Source organism: Myotis yumanensis, unplaced genomic scaffold (genome assembly GCF_028538775.1).
Source record: "Myotis yumanensis isolate MYYU_CA2020_CCGP unplaced genomic scaffold, mMyoYum1.0.hap1 SCAF_11, whole genome shotgun sequence".
Taxonomy (NCBI): Eukaryota; Metazoa; Chordata; class Mammalia; order Chiroptera; family Vespertilionidae; genus Myotis; species Myotis yumanensis.
Window position 1 is genome coordinate 71,465,410 of NW_027223762.1, and position 21,043 is coordinate 71,486,452.

Consider the following 21,043-nt stretch of genomic DNA (forward strand, 5'->3'; position numbering starts at 1 on the left):
AAGACACACCAGGGAGCTCACATGCTGTGGATTCCCCACCCCCTTCTCTCTCTCTCCCTGCCCCTGTCACTCCCTACCATACAGGACACAGCAAGAAGGCAGCTGTCTGCAAGCCAGAAAGAGAGCTCTCACCAGAAACTGAATCAGCAGGCACCTTGATCTTGGACTTCAGCGTCCAGCACAGTGAGACAAATGTCTATTGTTTAAGCCCCAGCCTGTGCTACGTGGCTATGGCAGGCAGAACTAACACAGCGCCCAAGAGGAGGGGCACCCCCCACCCAGGGCCACACAGGAAGGCGCCAGGGCCGGTCAGGAGGCAGAGGCGGCAGAAGAAGCATGGGCCGGAGTCTGTAGAGATTCTGCAGGAAGGCACGGGCAAGGCAGAGCAAGCAGGCCTGGGACTGGCTATGTTTGCATAATTTCAGCGCGTTCTGAGGCAGCGGAGTTTTCTGGTACCTGCTCTGGGGTGAGCAGGAAACAGGGGTCTGCATTGGGCAGCTCGCTCAGGGGTCACTCACTCGCTCTAGGATCAGCCAGCCCAGGGAGGGGCAGTCTCTGCAAGGTCAGCAAGGTCCCACAATGTCCAAGCAACCAAATTACAGGAAACACAAGACAAGACTGCCCTAGCTGGTTTGGCTCAGTGGATAGAGCATCGGTCTGAGATTCCAGTCAAGGGCACGTACCTCGGTTGCAGTGTCCTGGCCCGGGCCTTGGTCGGGGCTCGTGCAGGAGGCAACCAATCAGTGTGTTTCTCTCACATCGATATATCTCTCTGTCTTTCCCTCTCTCCTCCGCTCTCTCTAAAAATCAATGGAAAACTATCCTTGAGTGAGGATTTAAAAAAAAAAAAAAAAAGGCAAGACTAGTACAGGGTGGAGAAGAAAAGGTGTGTGGAGACTGAGATGGCTGGGGAGACGGGAAGAGCACAGCACAGACCGGCCAGGCCCCGTCCCTGCAGTCCGTCCAGGGCCCATTTCTGCCTACCTGCCGTGGGCCTTGGCGCTCAGGTCCTTTAGGAAAGCCACAGTGCCTTCTCCCCTGGCGTTGAAGGACACGGTGCAGACAGGACATGGCATCTCCAACACCCTCTGCAGGAGCAGCTGCTTGGACTCCTCAGGAATGTCCCCCACCACAAAGTAGTACACGGATTCAATCTGCAAGAAAGTAGTCCCAGCAACTCACCTCCTGCCCGCCCTGCCTTGTGCAGGGCTCACTGGCAGTACACTTCCTACAAAACGGCATTATTTTAAAGGCGGGGGGGTGGGGGGGGGCGCGAGAAGGGAGCACAGAAAGGCAGCAGCACTGCTCAACGTTTTGTGAGGACATTTGGGGACCAAGGTCAGGAAGTGAGGGATCCAAGGCCTGGTGCCGAGATCTGTGGGAGTGGCCGCAGCCTCTGGTACCGCATGGGAGGAAATGGTTGGCAGCCTGGAGAGGAGCTTTCTCTGTGCCCATGAGTGCAGCACACAGTGCAGGGGCAAGGGCAGGAGCAGCTGTTTTCAACAGGAAGACACACAGCCACTGCGGCAGGAAGCTTATCAGCCATTTCCATGGCGGAGCCAGAATCCTGCAATCCAGCTCCTCCATCCTTGATCTGAGGCAGGCTGTGGCAGGAAGGCACATTCCCGGCTGGTTCATCCTCGGGTCTCATCTCACAGGGAAGCGCATGCCCGGAGTGGGGTGAGGCTGTCCGGACTTCACACAGCAGGCGAGGACCCAGGTCCATCCACAGGGCCTTGCCTCTTGTTGCCATGACAACAGTGAGAGAATGAACAGCCCCTGTGTCAGGACACACACACACACACGATAGGAGGCAATCCCCAAAAGCTCCCTGCTTCATTTAGAGTGATGCCAGTCCCACCCAAGGGCCCCGTGACAATGGTCCTACAGCGACCACAACGCCCTTGCTCCTTTCCAGGATTTGCCTTCCACAGCACACACACCCCCTCACACACACACACACACCCAGGAGCTCTGTAACTTGGGGCAAGTAATTCTAATGAAGATAAGAGCGAGAGTGTAGTAAACAAGATGACCTACACTTATGTATATAAGAGAGCCCGCACTGCACAGCATCTACACTGCCTACCAACACCTGGATGGACTGTCTCCAGATGCCAGGGGGAACCCCCATCTTTAAGGGATAAGGAGATGCCTATCCCTTTAGGACTTGCGAGCCTCTCTGCTCTAATCACAGGCCTGGAGCAGAAGGTAAACCATCAATGATCTCCCCCAGACCTCCAGCCTGGGCCCTACACCCACCTGGCAGAGAGATGGGCTTATGATCAGCTCCCCAGCTGGTAGGACACCCTGTGGGCAGTGGCCAGGGCAGACTCTGTGCCCCGGAGCCAGGAGGGGGCAGGGCAACGGAGGACGCAGGCCGGGAGCTAGGAGAGCACATTGGGAGCGGAGACCAGCCTATTGCAGCAACAACCCTTCGCCAACACCAAAGAGCCCCCTGTGCCTGCCCTACCTCCCACCCCCACTTCCTCTCAGGCCTTTGAACTCCAGCTCCGACTTTAAAAAGGATCGAAGGGGAGTAAAGACGGAGGGAAGCGGCACATGCTCTCAGCCAGTCACCCAGTGGCAGGAAGAACACCGGAGGAGCAGTGTTGTCCGGATTCCTCCTCATTCCTAAGATTGTTCTTCCAGCAAGCGCACGAGGCCCACTTCCTCCTGCTGTCATCCGTGACCTTGTGTGGGATGCAGGGCAGACGCAGCTGAGCTACTCCTAGCGATGCGTGTTTCAGCTGTGTTGGTGCCAAGTGTTGCACGGATGGTGCATCCCCTCAGAGGAACTAAATTCACACGTGGCCTGAGACGGGGATCAGACACGGGGACAGCTTCTGGGTTTGCTAGCTCGGTGGGGAGGTCAGGGAGGGTAAACATCTCTAGGTGGTTGCTGGGAGCCAGTCCATCCTTGCTGCTTGACACAGTCGCTGCAGGGAAGAAACATCTGCACAGCATATGTTTCAAGGGACTTGGCGTATATGGCATACTGTTCTTAATATGTTTGCTCACCTTCTTGGCGCTATGTGTTTTAACCAAGGTCACCTCTCTGAGAAAGGTTGTTTCCCGAGGTAGGAATTTTCCCTTGAAGTTAGGGAGGGAATAAAACCCCTTAACTAAGTGCCAGGCGGGTAGTTAATCACTTTAACTATGAACAATCACACTTAAGCTACATAATCTTTACTCCCGAAATGGAGATAAGAAACGCCCTAACCTTTGGAATAGAGATTGATAGGATTGGAATCAACTTGTATAAATACAGATGTAACAAGACAACAGGACAGAACCTAGAAACAGAACCTAGCGAGAGAACCTGGCTGAAGAACCTAGAGAGAGAACCTAGAGACAGAACCTAGCAAGAAAACCTGACTAGAACCTGGCGACAGAACCTGACTGGAGATCCTGGCTAGAACCTGGCTGGAGAACCTAGCAAGAGAACATGGACACAGAACCTGGCTGGAGATCCTAACCAGAACTTGGCTGGAGATCCCAACCAGAACTTCTCTGGAAATCCTGACCAGAACTTGGCTGGAGATCCTGCCTAGAGATCCTGGCTAGGCTGCTGATCAGCTGAAGGCTGTCTCCGTGTCATTCCTTCTTCGCTGACTCCGTCCACACCTATGGGGAACCCCTGGACCTGTTGTGGTTGGACCCCAACAGGTGGTCTGCCGGCTGACACCCCGCAGCGCCCCTGCGGTGGGCGTGCAGACCCGGCTGCTTTGCCCTGGCAGTAACCCAGGAGTCTGGAATCCCTGTGCAGAATGTTTCCCCTCGAGATTTCATCAAATTAAAAACTGCTGTAGCCAGCAGCGAGTCGGGATTCCTTCCCTCTCGAAGGTGATAGGGTTACTCATTAAGTTCGGTCCTCAGCTTCTTAACTGCCTGTTTCTGCCAGCTCTCAGGTATCCGAGCTACATGCTTCCCACAAAGCCGCCTGTCCCACCCCTCCCCCTGCACCCTGCCTTTCTGCCTCATAAGACACTGAGAAGAACAGAGGGAGATAATACGCTGCCTACCACTAGCCCCTCCCCAAACGGGCCAAATGCCCTTTAAAGTGAAATGGCTCTGGGGTCATCTGCTATTTGGGACAATAAGCTAACATGAATTATTTTACACAGCAGTCCTGTGGGATATGAATTATCTTCACGCCCAGTTTACAGATGAAGAAACTGAGGCCTGGACAGGTTAATTGCCCTGGTCTTGCAGCTAGTAAACCCAGGCTGCCTGACCCCATGAGCTGCTGTCCTTGCTTTCAACCACTTCACTCTGTCGCCTCTTCATGGCAAGGCTGGTCACCTATTGGAGGTGAAGGTGAGCTCCCAGCATCGTAAAAGGGAGGTCATGGACACCAAGCGGCCAGAGGCCAGGCACCCTTCTCACTTCCTCAGCTCCCACACCATCTGAGGCTCCGACCACCAGCTGTCAACGTCACTGACCAAAGTTGAGTCCAGGAGGTTGTCTGGTTCAGGGGTTTATCTCCCAGGGAACCCTCCCCCAACCCAGCACCTCCAAGCTCCCCGGGGCAGGCCCGGCTGGGGCGGGGGCAGCCAGGACCAGGCCAGCTTCCTCACTGACCTGCACTTCCCTTCATGCCAATCTCATTGAATCTGATAACACAAGACCTGGAAATTGTGTGGGTTACATTCAGCTATTTCCTGCATCACAAACTCCTGCCACTTTATACTGCATAGAATAGGGTGGAGCTTTTCTGTTTCACTAAAAATGTCTTGTTCTGCCTGGGCCAATGTCCAGCAGCTTCCCGCGGCAACTGCATCTGCTGGCCAAGGAGTCCTCCGCAGCCTCCCAGCCACAGGCCTGGGGGGAAGAAGGACCAGCCCCAAGAGGCTGCCTCCTGACTCCGCGAGGCTCTCGCCGGTCAGAGCCCCGAGGCCTCTGGGTCTGAAAATCTCTCTCCGCAAGGAAGCAACAGTGACAGTCGACCCCATGAGCATGGCGAGGTCTGGCAACACTTTCTCGTTCGTCATACAACTTTGGCCACTGCAACAGTTTTGACCAACCCGGACCTTGAGTGGAACTTCCAGATCCTCCCTGTCCTGTGGCAGCCCTTTCCTGGAGCAGCAATTTTGGTTTTCTGATTCTCCTACTGGCAGGAACTACCCCCGTGGTATTAATCAGCTCACGTCTCAGATCTGCCCTAACACCCTGACCACCACCAACTTGGGGGACTCCCGGGCTTCAGGGTCCCTGTGTAATCCGCCGTCCCTATCAGTCACAGAGGCTCAGCAATTCGCCTGCCTGGTCCCATGCAGACCACCTCCCTTCACTTCAAAAAACTCAAATATGCACCCTAGGTTGGGGAGGGGACTCTCTTAGATCACATCTAGCCCCAAGCCCAGGAATACCAGCACTGCCCTGGCATGTGACTCAGTTGGTGGAGCGCCATCCCATGCACTGAAAGGTTGCCGGTTTGATTCCCGCTCAGGGCACTGCCCAGGTTGTGGGCTTGATCCCCAGCAGGGGTGCCTGTGGGAGGCAACCGATCCATGTTTCTCTCTCCCATCAATGTTTTCCTCTCCCTCTCCCTTCTTTTCTCTCTAAAAGTCAATAAAAAACATTTAAAAAGAAGAATATCAACATTATTTCCTCCTTATTCCTTCAATGTTTATCAAAGACTTAGCGAGCCCTTGGCAGGCACTGCCACTGCTAAGCACACAGAGGTGAGAGCTGATGCCTGTCTGCATCTCTGAAGGAAGTAAATGGAACGCCTGAGGTGGCCCCTCCTTCTCTACTGCCCAGTGGGGGGCTCCTATGGAATCAGGTGGGTCCATCTCCCATTAACCCACTTAGCCGTCCAGTAAAAGGGTAAACACATTTGTGCCTGTCAGTGGATGGGAGAGAGGCTGAGAGAACACAGAGAACAGGAGCCCCTGGGGAGGTGGCCGCTGTGAAAGCAGAGGCAGGGCCCCTGGTTAGCTTCTCAGGCAGCTGAGATCACCAGTCTTTCCTTCCTAACACGTCCTGGGCCAGCAGGCCTTCTGGGGCCCTGCACCTCCTCCTCCTCATAAAGACTGAGCAACTACCAACCTCCGAGAGACGTGTGCAGGGTTCTGACCGCGGTGTGCCGCAGGGCAGAGCCCTGAGCCGGACAGCACACCTGGGCCCTGAGGGTGATGCCGGCCCCTCTAGACTGCGGAATCCCTCCAGCACCCCCGGCTGCCCTGCCCATGAGCCAGGACTTCCCCCCAGGACACTTCAGTACTTCACCCATGTACAGTGCTCTTCACCTGCCATGATGAGAGATGTAAGCAGACTCCCACCATCTGCCCGGCTCCTCTGGACGTGAGGGCTCATGCTCACCCCGCTGTTGAATCTTCCTGGCCTGTCTGCGGCAACAGAGCCCAGTCCGGAGGAGGCCAGGGCCTCTGAACATTCTCCCTCCCCGTAACCAAGCACACGGGACCCTCCCTTCTCGTGTGGACCTGATACAAAAACCCAACCTCCGAGTACGTCTCTGGACACAAGACAATACTCACTTTCTTGGTTCCTCTCAGGACTCACTTCTGGGAGATGCTAACCCAAAGTAGGTTATCCTCAGTAGGAAGTCTGGGTGTTTTGCTTTATTGTTCAAGTTTCTTAAGCCCTAGTCTTTTCTAGTCACAGCGAACAGCAGCAACATGGATGAGTTTGAAACTCACTGGGGTGGGCTGAGTTTCACAGAGCAGGGGACCCATTCCCTCCCCACCCCACCCCACACACACATGCAAGCTTTGCTTTACTCCTCATAAAGCCTAAGGATGGGCAGTTTCACCCACGAGACAGTTGCATTTACAGAATTTCCCTTGGGACCACAACCAAGCAAAGCGCTAGGTGGAGGGACCACCTGTCTAACGCACTTTGCAGTTGCCATACTCCACAGTCTCTCCTCAAGGTCTTCAGGGGGCATTTGATGGCCAGTGCGTGTAGGCTTCTTTCTGGGTTCTTCCTCTTCTGGACTTCCCTGGAACTCACTGAAATGTTCCTTGTTTCCTGCACTGGGATGAAGCCCAGAGAAAGGAGAGGCACAAACCAGAGGCACGTAAAACAGAAAACCAAGGTCACGGGGAAATCTTGCAGCCAAGCTGTCAGTCAGCTGTGATAAGGGTAGCCAGGTGAACAAAGAAAGAAAACACCCATGAGGGCGCGCGTGCATGTACACACACACACACACACACACACACACACACACACACACGAGCCTGTGAAATGTCCCATTTCTTGAATGCTAATTACAATGTCCAGACCCTTGAAATTTTACAGATGTTAAGACAAACTTGAAAGGCCAAAGAACAAAGTAGGTTGTATTTTGTTCTTCTTTAATGGGAAACATTTGCTCTTCTGGCTTCGTGAGGATAAACAATGTGTTTCCAATGTCAAACCATCCTCCTCAGTATCCATAAACACAGCCTGGTGACCACTGAGGACTACCCTTTCAAGGTGCCAGCACACGGCCTACTAGCCCAAGAAAGGACTTCTTAATGCAGCAGAATAAAGCTTGAAATCTATAGAATTCCCCAGCTTCCAGGGTTGAAAAGCAATTAAATGTTAATATTAATTAATAGGTATTAAGTAGCTGTATCTCAAAGGAAGGGGACCCACCCCCAGGCAGGGAGTTGAGGCGGGTCAAAGGACCCACCTGCCCAGAGGACTTCCTCTCTGGCTTGCCACTACCCTTGACAATCCCACCATTAGAGTCACTCACAAAAACACACATCCTTGTGGCTGAAAGACACATAGAACACCACCATTAATCACTTCTTCCAGTTAATCTTTATTTCCAAAAGGTCACTATCAAAATGTATAAATGTGAATACATTCACATTTGAAAATGGATGAATCACTGGCATGGATGTACATCACCTTGGAAAGCACATGACAGACCCATTTGTGAGAAGGGGAAGTGGGAAAGCTTCAGAACATGGGTGTGGGGGAAGCCCTACTTCCTCATCGAAGGGTGCAATGAGGACTCTTCCAACCTCTCCTTCCATAAGAGGTGCCCGATTCATCTAATTGTCAGGAGAGCAAGAGTGGAATTAAAGTGTTAGAGATGCAGAACCAGGTCCTAACACCCTGTCCTTCCTCGATGCTCAGGGGCTCTGAGCGGCATGTGGCTCTCCTGGGAGTGGCTAAATGAGGGTCGACCCCAATCACCCCACCAGAGGAGCCCAGAGGACAGGTGTTAGGGAGTCTCATTTTGGTTGGTCCAGCTCTGCCATCACCAAAGCTGTGATTTTGATCCCTGTCTGGGGCTTGTCACTCTGTCTTACTTGGTTCCAAATTCAGAGGAGAACAGGATTAAGACTATGGGGCTCTTCAGTGCCAATGAGGCAGCCCCTGTGGGATGCCCCTGGGAAGGGACTCGGAACAGCTGAACGGCAGTATGAGGATACTGAGGTGAGACATAAGCCTGAAGCCGCCTTCGTGACCGGGGCCAGCCCTGGATACACACTTACAGTTCTGTCTCTCCCCGCTTCCTGCAGAGCGTCCAGGCGGCTAGCCTGGCTCAGAGCCTGCTCGAAGGCCAGTTTCTCCACCCAACTGATGGCGGCAGCTATGGATTGTTCCATCGCAGGAGCAGCGTTCTCCTGCCATTTCACAGGCTCTCGGGAAGCCCTGAAAGGAATCGCATGGGGCTGTCACCGGCAGCGGTCAACAACAGCTGTCAGCCCTCAGTCTCACAGTCCTGAGCAGCAGCCACTTAACATCAGCACTGACAGAAAGACAGGCAGCTCCCAGCCTCTGAAAGAGGTTTCCAAAGCACCATTACCTGCCATCAGCTGTACTGACTTGGGAAAACAATGTTTATGGAGAACAGAGAATTTCAAACATTATAAAGTAGATTAATTATTGAGGCAGTGCCCTAGCTAGTTAGGCTCAGTGGGTAGAGCATCGGCCTATGGACTGAAGGGTCCTGGTTCAATTCTGATCAAGGGCACATGCCCAGGTTGTGGGCTTGATCCCCAGTAGGGGGCGTGCAGGAGGCAGCCAATCAATGATTCTCATCATTGATGTTTCTATCTCTCTTTCTCTCCCTTCCTCTCTGAAATCAATAAAAATATATATATTTTTTAAAAAATTATTGAGGAAGTTATTTTCATAAACAGGCAGATTTATATGAACTGTCTTCTATTGCTAGTAAATTTATAAGGATTCACAGCATTAAGACTTGCAAATTAGCAACAATTTTATTACTATAAAATTCTGGTTCTTTTATTACATTGTTTTCATTGTTCTGAAAGAATCCCATCAATGTATTTTTGGATTAAAAATAGTTTTGTTCTGCCTGACTGGTGTTGCTCAGTGGCTGAGCATCGACCTATGCACGAGGAAGGCAGCGGTTCAATTCCCAGTTAGGGCTCAATCCCCAGTAGGGGGCGTGCAGGAGACAGCCAATCGATGTTAATGTTTCTCTCATTGATGTTTCTATCTCTCCCTCTCTTTTTCTCTCTAAAAAAAACAAAACAATAAAAATATACTTTATAAAAAAATAGTATTGATCTGAGTTCAACAGAGCATAAGTCTTTTAAATTTATTAAATCATTTTTATTTCAAAAACAGCCATTTGACTGTATTTATCTCCATGTTTATAATCCAGTGACCTATATGAATCATATGAATTTATGAGTATAAGAATGATGTGAAACATGGCTTCAATGAACCTCCAGAGACAGAGGCTGCCGCACACATGTGTCACCTGGGCGGCTTCCCGGTAGAGAATCTGGCCGCGTGGCCCATATGCTAGAGCATTTCCAAGAAAGCTACAGTGTGGTAGACTTAAGCACTTATTTCCTTCAATATATCTGTGACAGGAACAGGAACATTGGATAGGACACGATTAGGCAGCATCCCCAAAGACGTCATCTATTTAGCTAAAAGTGTTTTATTTTTAAAAAAGAAAAACTCAGTGTATTAACCAATGTCATCCCAATAAATTCAATTAAAAAAGAAAAGAAAAACTCAGGTAGATGCCCCCCTTCCAGGTGCTTCTTGTCGGGGAGGTGCAGCCACTGTTCCACATGGGAAGTTGGCCTGCAGTCCAAATCCTCTCAAACCCAAGTCTATGAATGATTGACTGCGAAAGCCCTGAAATACGGGAGATTCTATAAAGCCAGCCACCTGCTGTTCTGATTCAGGGGGGAACTTATGGAGAGGTCAACCTGAGTTGTGAGCTCAGTCTGAAAACCAGTGAAATTTGTGACCAGATTAAATCCACTATCCAAGCTAAAATCTAAAATGAGTGAAGGGATTTTTACTCAATATCATTCATATTCTTATATTTTTTCATCTTGCCATGCATTGAAGAAAAGTGTGTTTCTAAATCTCTCCTAATTTGAAAACTAAAATACCAAGAGCAAAGCAGATAAAAGTTTTCTGAGATATTCATTGTGGGTTTTCTGCTGGAAGTCTATATTCTAGGGAAATTACAAAATTACATTCTCTCTACCCCCCCACCCCCCCTCCCCCCCAATAGAGCTAACTATGCTAGTTACACTACTTAACTCCACATGAATGAAAACTGCCTATGAAGTTTCACGGAAGCACTCCGTGCCCATGGGAAGCTCACCGTATGATGTTGAACTTGGCTATGAGAGCCACCTGCTCCTCGAGGACCATTGTCAGAGCGTCTTGGCACAGACTGAGCTCCTCCTCCCGCATGTCACCCCAATCCAGCACTATGGTGATGCACTGTTCCAAGATGACACCAAACACCTGCCGGCTTCTGCTGGTGAGCCAGTTTATCCGCTGCTCATAGCTCTCCGCCGCTTGTTTTAAATGTTCCACAAACTGACAAATCAGTTCTGATTTAGCTGTCAGCTTAATGAAATTAAATTAATTAAATGAATAAATAAATAAATAACGAGGATACCTGAACCACAGTGCAGCCAGGAACAACAGGGCCCAGTGAGCCGAGGCCCCTGCCATCAAGAACTGCATGAATAAGAGTTTTGTAGATGACCTCCAACCCCCACATAATCCAAAAGGAAGGGTTCTAGTCTTGCAGCTAAAAACCTGTGGCTGATTCCCCATAGGAGAAAAGATGATCACGTGTTATTATTCTTTTAAAAGATCTATTTCTAGATCATGTTTTATCTTTACAGTTACAGAATAACCATTATCAGAAAATTTCCAGGGACACTTTTAAGACATTAAGGAGGAATAAAAAGGGAGAAGCTTATTTTTATAAGCCTCACTAAAAAGTTTTCCTAACTACAACATGCCAAAAATATTTCTGCAAATGCTTCTAACCACGCCAGCACCCCTGCCGGCTTCCTCCAAGGATGCTGCGCCGGCGACTATCCTCCTGCTCAGACCTCTATCCTGTGCTCTCCGTCTCTCAGTCCAGGCTCCCCTGCATCTGGATCACTCGGTCACCTACAGCCGCCACCAACACCCGTCGGGGCCGCCACTGAAAGGTGACAGACACTTGCGGGCCATTTCTTGCACACACAAACCATCATCCACACAGAACAGGCACAGTTGCGCGAGGCCTTTCGGGGTGTAAGGTGGTGGGAGACATGGGAAAGGAATAAGAAAAAATTATACTTATCCTGTGAAGAACCAAAATTTTAAAGATCTGGTACCTTTGAAGAACTTCAACAACCCTCAGAACACTCCCAAGTACCTAAACTGTCTTTTGAACAGACCACGTACCAGGTAATTCCACATTTTCATGCCTTGGCTCACACTGTCCCGTCTGTCTTAAACTCCTTTCCTTCCCCATCCCCTTGTCCCTCAGACTTATTCCTCAAGCTCCGGCATCCCTGGAAGCAGCGAGCCTCTCTGCACGGGCTGCTCCAGACCTCGGCAGTGATCACAGGGCCTGTCCCTAAGGGGATTCCCACTTACATTGTATGCTGTGCCATCCTCCGCTCTGTAGACCCGTGGGAATAGTCCGTCGGCATACCGGGAAGCCACAAATCTCCCCAGAGACGTCACATAAGCTGCATTTTCAAAAAAAACACAACCATCAAAATGGTGCATTATCAACACTTACTCTTATTTCAAAATGCTTTTCTCTCACACCCTTCAGATCCCCAGTGATAGCTACACACTGTGATGCTTTGCATTCTGAAGTATTTCTGGGTGCTAAAATGTAATTGCTTATGACATGGTAATCCTTTAATACATGAATGAATGAGGAGGAAAATGGGATTTGCTTTTTGGTTTCCTGATTCGTTTGTCCAGGATGATTAAGTCAGAGGTCAATAAGAAAACACAGAAATTGTGTTTAGTTTTTAAAACCTTTTATTCAGGACTTGGACTTGTTTTCAGAGTTTTAAAAGTTAAACTCAGATATTGCCCACTGTTCTCTCAAGGGGGGGTTCATGAATAGATGAGTGAATGAAGCAAGCAGGTAATGGATTCAGAACACTCACACAGAATTCAAAACAAAATTTATCAGATTATGTGCTCAACTGTTCAGTATCTGTTGCACAAACACATATTGAGCACCCACCATGTGATACACACAGTGCTCACGGAATGGAAATACAGTGCTGCCTAAAACATTTTATCCTTCATGGGACAGGAGGCTACAGAAAGGGTTCAAGGACTAACTGTGAGTTGCAGGACAGGAGATGAGGCAAGGCTTCCCAGAGATGTTCTTATTGTGATGATTACTTTATTGCTGCTGTTGTTGAGTTCCCACGCTAGAAGGGGAATGGTGGTGCTCTCAGACCTAGCGTGTCCTACTCCCTGCCTCTCTAGGGAGGCAGGATGACAGCCTGCTTTGGAACGGCAGAAAGGGCAAGGCTGGATTTTACAGCTTCCCTGGCCAGGCTTGGTCCCAAATCATCAGGGGTGAGAAAATTTACAAGAATGCAGCTCAATGTTCATAATAGTAAAGAGTAAAGAATGAACTACTGAATTCCATCAGCAATAACTTCAATCATAAGGACAAAAAAGGGGCCACATACCAAACCTGACAAGCTCAGGGAAGGCCTGCATAGCGGGCCTACAAACTCAGAGACCGAAAGTAACTACACAGGATGCTCTGAAACTAACACTTCCTAACTGAAAGCGAGCTGTGGTGAGTAGTCACGTCCTAGGTCAGTATTTTCCTTGACAAAGGTCAATCTTTACCTTAACTGAGACTGTCTACTGTCTTTTTACATCTATAATAGCATACCTTTAGAATGTCAGAGTAATCCCCTTTTTTCCAGACCCCCTCAGGGTACAATCTCCAAGTAGAGAAGGGACCACAGAATTTCTCATTGTTACCTTGCTGCCTAAATACCATCTCCATGTGCTACTAATGTTAACTATCCTATACCCACCATGCAAAAAAGTATGCCTCTCTCCAATTTACTTTTTATCCATCTCAGAGATTTCCCACATTGCTTTCTCCTGCCTCCTTAATGTTCCAACAATGGATTTCATGTAACACCCCGTACATCTCCTTCTTTTATTGTAATATATAAAATAAGACATAGCTCTAGCCGGTTTGGCTCAGTGGATACAGCGTCAGCCTGTGGACTGAAGGGTCCCAGGTTCGAGTCCGATCAAGGGCATGTACCTAAGTTGCAGGCTCCTCCCCGGCCCGGGCCCTGGTTGGAGCGCATGCAGGAGGCAACCAATCAATGTGTTTCTCTAACATCGATGTTTCTCTCTGTTTTTCCCTTTCTCTTCCACGCTCTCTAAAAATCTATGGGAAATTACCTTTGGGGAAGGATTTAACAAAGAAAAAAAGAAAAGAGAGAGAGAGAGAAGTTATTAAAGGAATTTGTAAAAAAAAATAAATAATAATAAATAAAATACGCTGTAAAGTGGCTATTCTCTGTAGCATTTTCTCAATCCGTTGAGATTTTGCTTCCAAGAAAGTGTCATCAATTTGGCTAATAAACTCATAAATATTCTCTACAGGTCTGGATGTTTCTTACATTGTCAACACTCAAACTTCTCAAACTCTAAAATCTCTGCTTCCAAGAGTTCAATTTCTTAATTGACACAGATAGAACAACTTCAAATCACCGACAATACTCTCTCTTTACTTAAAACATTCACCTGGGATGAGGAAAGAGTACTGTTTTGGGGGGACTGAAGGAGATGAGCCTACAGAAGACTGTATAAACCACAATTACTAATTAAAATGTGAGGCATTGTGAATTCGGCATCTAGCAATGGTGAATTTTATAGGCAAATCCTCACAGAGGAAAAAGTATTAACTCAGAAAAAAATGTAAAAATAGTTGCCTGAAGGTACTAGAGAGCAATCAAGAACAGGCAGAAACTACATTGGCATTAATCCTTGAAAGAAGGCAATCGGTGAGCTTGTCACAGGGAGGGCAGAGTCTGCAGTCTGAGTCCAACCAAGTTAACTACCTGCTAAAATAAGAATCAGCTCTCCACACATCAACTGATGAATGGACAGGCTGTGATATATCCATACCATTCATCTCCTTACATTATTTGGCCATAAAAAGGAATGAAGTACTGATTCATGCTACAACATTGATAAGTCTTAAAAACATTATGTTCAGTGAAAGAAGCCAATCACAAAAGCCCACTTTATAGGATTCCATGTATATGAACTATCCAGAACAAGCAAATCTATAGACATGAAGTAGACTGCTTGGGAATGGCAGTTGAGGGAGCGGTTGGGTAGATAAGGAGTACCAGGTTTCTTCCTAAGATGATGAAAATGTCCTAACGTTGACTGTTGTTATAGTGGCCCACACCTATGGATATATTAAAAAGGCTGAACATGCCGAGGCAATATCTTCACCGATACAGCTCCTAGGGCACCGGAAACTAAAGAGAAAATAAACAAATGGGACTACATCAAAATAAAAAGCTTCTGCACAGCAAAAGAAACCATCAACAAAATAATAAGCAAGCCCACTGCATGAGAGAACATATTTGCAAATGTTATCACCGATAAGGGCTCAATCTCCAACATTTACAGGGAACTCTTACAACTTAACAAAAGGAAGATAAACAACCCAATCAAAAAATGGGCAATGGACCTAAATAGATTACAGAAGGCCAAGAGACATATGAAAACATGCTCAAAGTCACTAATCATCCAAAAGATGCAAATCAAAATGACAATGCAGTACCATCTCACACCTGTCAGAATGGCTATCATCAACAAATCAACAAACGACAAGTGCTGGCGAGGATGCAGAGAAAAAGGAACCCTCGTGCACTGCTGGTGGGAATGCAGACGGGTGCAGCCACTGTGGAGAACAGTATGGAGTTTACTCAAAAAATTAAAAATAGAACTCCCATTTGACCCAGTAATACCACTTCTAGGATTATATCCCAAGAAACTAGAAACACCAATCAGAAAGGACATATGCAGCCCTATGTTCATAGCAGCACAAATTTACCATAGCTAAGATTTGGAAACAGCCTAAATGCCCATCAGCAGATGAATGGATTAAAAAACTATGGTACATCTACACAATGGAATACTACATTGCAGTAAAAAAGAAGGAATTCTTACCATTTGCAACAGCATGGATAGACCTGGAGAGCATTATGCTAAGTGAAATAAGTCAGGTGGAGAAAGATAAATATCACATGATCTCACTCATTTGTGGAATATAATGAACAACATAAACTGATGAACAAAAACAGATCCAGAAACAGAGAAGCATCGTCAAACCTCAGAGGGAAGGCAGGGGAGGGTGGGGGTAAAGGGGAGAGATCAACCAAAGGACTTGTATGCATGCATATGAGCATACCCAATGGACACAGACACCAGGGGGGTGAGGGAGGGCATTAGTGTGGGGTGGGGGGCTGGAGGTGGGGAAGGGGAGGCAATGGGGGATAAGGACACATATGTAATACTTTAATCAATTAAGAAAATAAAAATTTTTTAAAATTTGTTTAAAATGCTGAATTGTACACTTTAAATGGGTGAATCGTATAGTATGTGAATTACATCTCAATAAAGCTGTTATTTTAAAAAGTAGAAATGAGAAACTAAGTATTTTCTACTGAGACAGACAATAAAAAGATTTTTTAAAATGTAAAACAATGCCACTCTTACTAAAATTTTTGTTTTAGAAAATATACTTATTTTTCTTTAAAATGTTATGTTGGATTTGTTACTTTTAAATGAATAAATATTTTTTAAAGTTTTTAGTCTTAACTTCCAATATGGTAACTATCAATAGACTAGAGGCCCTGTGCACGAAATTCGTGCACTGGGCGGGGGGGGGGGGTGTCCCTCAGCCCAGCCTGCACCCTCTCCAATTTGGGACCCCTCGGGGGATGTCTGACTGCCGGTTTAGTCGGACATCCTTCTCACAATTCGGGATCGCTGGCTCCTAACCGCTCACCTGCCTGCCTGCCTGATTGCCCCTAACCACTTCTGCCTGCCAGCCTGATCACCCCCTAACTGCTCCCCTGCTGGCCTGATCTCACCCCCAACTGCCCTCCCCTGCTGGCCTGATGGCCCCCATCTGCACTCCCCTGCCGGCCTGTTTGCCCCCAACTTCCCTACCCTGCTGGCCTGGTTGCCCCCAACTGCCCTCCCCTGCTGGCCAATGTGGTTATGATTGGTCAGTTTCTATGCCAGTCAGCATCAAAAGCTCCGCCTCCTAGGCAGCCATTGGCTCCTCACAGTTGACCTAGATTTGGTTCTGATTGGTCGGTTTCTATGCCAATCAGCATCTCTGGGCCTATCCACAGGGCCTGATCAGAAAGGTGGGGCTGATCAGCAGCCCCGTGGAGGCCTGGAGAGAAATGGAGGCATGGCTGACCATGCCCGGAGCTAAAGAGAGAGGCAAGTGCTAATCAACAGCTGCCACAGAGGCTACAGATCAGACCCTGCTTCTCTCTTTAGGCCTCTCTCTGGGCCTGATTCACAGCCCCCTCGGCAATCGGTGCTGGGTCACTTTGCCTGCAGCCATAGCAGTCTGCGCTGGGTCGCCAAGGCACCCGCTGACTGCAGGACTGACTTCCAGTTGCTTGAGCCTCCTGGTCATTGTGGATGTGACAGACTCAAGGTTTTTATGTATTAGGATATAAAATATACAAATTCTTAGATTAAAAAGAAGGGTATAATATGAAAGTATATAAAGGAAATGTAATGAATTGAATAAAGAAATATCAGTAAAAACATTTACATACTAGCAGTAGGTAATCTATTCTAATAAAAATGGCTTTCTCATGGAAATCACAAAGGCCAGAAGGAAGTGGCACAATGTTTTTTAAGTGCTAAAAGAATAGAACTGTCTACCCTACATATGGAGAGATTATTCTTCAGGAATGATGGAGAAATAAAGACATTGTCAGACAAGAAACTAAAAAGATTTGTTACTAACAGAGCTACTTTTAAAAAGAGAATAAAGGAAACTCTATAAACAGAAAGGAAATAATAAAAAAAAGGAGCTTGAAACATCAGGAAGAACATAGTAAGCATAAATATGGATAAATACAATAGCCCCTCTCAAGTTTTCTAAATTGTTTTGATTGTTGAATCAAAAATTATAGCAGAGTCTAATGTTATTCTCAAAGTATGAAAATAAAATAATGTTATATTATAAATAGGGAGAGTAAAGATACATAGAGGGAAATATAGTTTCCACTCTCCAATCAAACTGGTAAAATGTTGACACCAGATTTTGATAATTTATGTATTTATAAGGTAATAGCAAGCACAACCACTAAAAATGCTGTAGGAAAGGATATACTTTAAAAATACTATAAATAAATAAACACAGGAAATTCTAAAAAATGTTTAAGTAAGCCAAAGGTAGGAAAAAGAAAATAAATGGAAAACATAAAACAAAAAAATAAATAGACAAGGCCTAACGTAGCAAAAATTGCATTCAATGTAAACTGTCTAAATACAACAATTAAGAGAGACTGGCAAAGGGGATTTTTAAAATGACCCAACAATAGGCTATCTTTAAGAAACTTGCTTCAAATATGATATATGTAAATAGTAAAAATATAAATCATAAATATAAATCAAAAAGAAAGCAGTATTGGCTATATTAATATCAGAAAAGTAAACTATAGAACAGTGATGGTGAACCTTTAGAGCTCGGCGTTTCAGCATTTTGAAAAACCCTAACTTAACTCTGGTGCCGTGTCACATATAGAAATTTTTTGATATTTGCAACCATAGTAAAACAAAGACTTATATTTTTGATACTTATTTTATATATTTAAATGCCATTTAACAAAGAAAAATCAACCAAAAAAATGAGATTGCGTGTCACCTCTGACACGTGTGTCATAGGTTCGCCATCATTGCTATAGAGCAAAAAATATTACTAGAGACAGAACAAGACATTATATAATCACCAAAGTGTTAATCCATCAAGAAGACATAGCAATCCTAAGTACATATACTCTAAACAACAAACTGTAAAATATGTGAAGCAAAAACTGATGAAACTGAGGAGAAATAGACAAATCCACAATAGCTGAATATTTCAATTGATAGAACAACTAAACAGAAAATAAACAAAGATACTCAACAACATCATCAATAAGCAGGATCTAATTGACATTTGTAGAAAACTATACAACAGCAGAAGAATATATTTTATTTTCAAGTACCTACAGAATATATACCTGGACAAATCATACCCATGGCTATAAAACAAACTTCAAACAGTTTAAAATAACTAAAACCAAACACTTATGTCCACAATGGAAGTAAACTAGAAATCAAGAAGGTAACAGGAAACTCTCCAAGCTTTTGGAACTAAATAACATGTTTAAAAAAAAATCCATAGGTCAAAGAGGAAGTCTCAGCAGAAGTAAAAAATACTTAAAACTGAATAAAAATGATAATACAACATGTAAAAATTTGAGGGGTACAACTCAAGCATGCCAAAAGGAAAATTTATAGCACTAAATGCTTACATAAAATGAGATGAAAAGTCTCAGATCAATAATCTAAGCTCCCACCTACAAAAAGAAGAGCAAAATAAATCCAAAGAAAGCAGAAGGAAATAATCAAGGTCAAGGCAGAAATCAATGAAATTGAACATAAAAACAAGAGAGAAAAATCAAACAAAAAGCTGGTATTTTACAATAAAAAAAAATGGCAAACCTCTAGCAAGATGGACAAAGATACATGGCCCTGGCCGGTTTGGCTCAGTGGAGAGAAGTGGATAGAGTATCGGCCAGAGGACTGGAAGTTCCTAGGTTTGATTCAGGTCAAGGGCAACTATCTCTGTTGCAGCCTCAATCCCCCACGGCCTGGTCATGGCAACCAATCTATGTGTCTCTCTCTGTGTCTCTCCCTCTCCCTTCCACTCTCTGTAAAAATCAGTGGGGGAATATCTTCGGACAAGGATTAATAAGAGAGAGGAGAGAGAGAGAGAGAGAGAGAGAGAGAGAGAGAGAGAGAGAGAGAGAATGAACATGAATTACTGATATCAGGTATGAAACAGGGAATACTAGTATCACTAATGACCCCGCAAGCATGAAAAGAATAATGCAATACCACAAACAACTCGACACACATAAATTAAACAACTTAGATGAAATGAATCAATGCCTCAAAATAAAAACTACTATAACTCACTCAATATGAAATACATCATATGAATAGCCCCATATCTATTAAGGAAATGAATTTGTAATTCAAAACTTCTCCAGAAGAAATCCCCAGGCTTGAGTAGGTTCTCTCAAAGAATTCTACTGAGCATATAAAGAAGAATTAACGTTCTGCACAATATTTTCCAGAAAATAAAAGACAAGGAAACACTTCCCAACCCATTCTATGAAGTAGGTATCACCCTGATACCAAAACCATGCAAAGGCAGTATAAAAAGAGAAAACTCAAGACCAATATCTGCCATGAATACAGGTGCAAAAACCCTTAACACAATACCAGCAAACAGAATTCAGCAATATAAACAATTATACAACATGACCAAGTGGTTTATTGCAAGATACAAGGCTGATTCAATATTCAAAAACCAGTCAATATAACCAACCATATTAACATCCTAGGGGAGAAAAATCGAAAGATCCTTTCAATTGACAAATTTCAACAAGCATTCATGATAAAAATTCTCAGAAAACTAGGAATATAGGGGACCTTCCTCAACTTTATTTTTTTTAAACCTACTGTTAACAAATAGCTGATGGTGAAAGACTGAAAGCTTTTCCCTAAGATCTGAAGTGAGGTAAGGATGTCCACCTTCACTATTGCTATTCAACAGAGCTCTAGAAGCTCTAGCCAGCACAAGGCAAGAGAAGAAAATGCAAGACATAGAGATCGAAAATGAAGAATGAAAACTTTCCCTATTCGGAGATGACATCATGGTCTACCTAGAAATCTGAAGGAGTCAACAACAGCAGCAAAACACACACACACACACACACACACACACACACACAAAACAAACAAACAAAAAACCCCTCTTAAAATTAATAAGTTAGGTAAGCTCACAGGATAGAAAAGCAACATACAAAAATATCAAGCATATTTCTGTATATACTAGCAATGAGCATATGGAAATAAAAATTTTAAATACAGTATCACTTATAATTACTCAGAAAATGAAATAATTAGTACAAATCTAACAAAACATGTGTAGGACATATACCAAAAATACAAAACACCTGAATGAAGGAAATCAAAAGACATACATAAATGGGAAGATATTCAGGTCTACGATGTCAATTCTCCTTAAATTAAAATACAGGTTTAATCCAATTCTTATCAAAATCCCAGCGATCTTTTTGTAGACCTAGACATGGTTATCTAAAATTTATATGAAAAGATAACGGAACTAGAGTAGCTAAAACAATTTTGAAAAAGAATAAAATAGAACAGTGGTTCTCAACCTGTGGGTCGTGACCCCTTTGGTGGTCGAACGACCCTTTCACAGGGGTCGCCTAAGACCATCCTGCATATCAGATATTTACATTACGATTCATAACAGTAGCAACATTACAGTTATGAAGTAGCAACGAAAATAATTTTATGGTTGGGTCACAACATGAGGAACTGTATTTAAAGGGTCAGAAGGTTGAGAACCACTGAAATAGAAGGAATCAGTCTGTCCAATTTCAAGACATTATATATAGTAAGAATGCAGTTATAGTAACTAAGA

The 21,043-nt window shown here is 45.3% G+C and overlaps 1 protein-coding gene across 3 annotated transcripts in view; it reads right to left on the bottom strand.

Annotated features, from left to right (window-relative positions):
• VWA3B (von Willebrand factor A domain containing 3B) overlaps positions 1-21,043 on the bottom strand; it is a 144,620-nt gene that overhangs the window by 112,237 nt on the left and 11,340 nt on the right. For all 3 annotated transcript variants that reach the window (XR_011473203.1, XM_070429900.1, XM_070429898.1), the window contains exons 3-6: positions 11,854-11,948; positions 10,571-10,821; positions 8,460-8,619; positions 985-1,154 (exon numbers count right to left, since the gene is read on the bottom strand). Coding sequence is in view for 2 of the 3 variants with exons in the window: in XM_070429900.1 (XP_070286001.1) it covers positions 985-1,154; positions 8,460-8,619; positions 10,571-10,821; positions 11,854-11,948 (676 nt within the window). In the remaining variant the exon portion in view is untranslated. The remainder of the gene's footprint in view (positions 1-984; positions 1,155-8,459; positions 8,620-10,570; positions 10,822-11,853; positions 11,949-21,043) is intronic.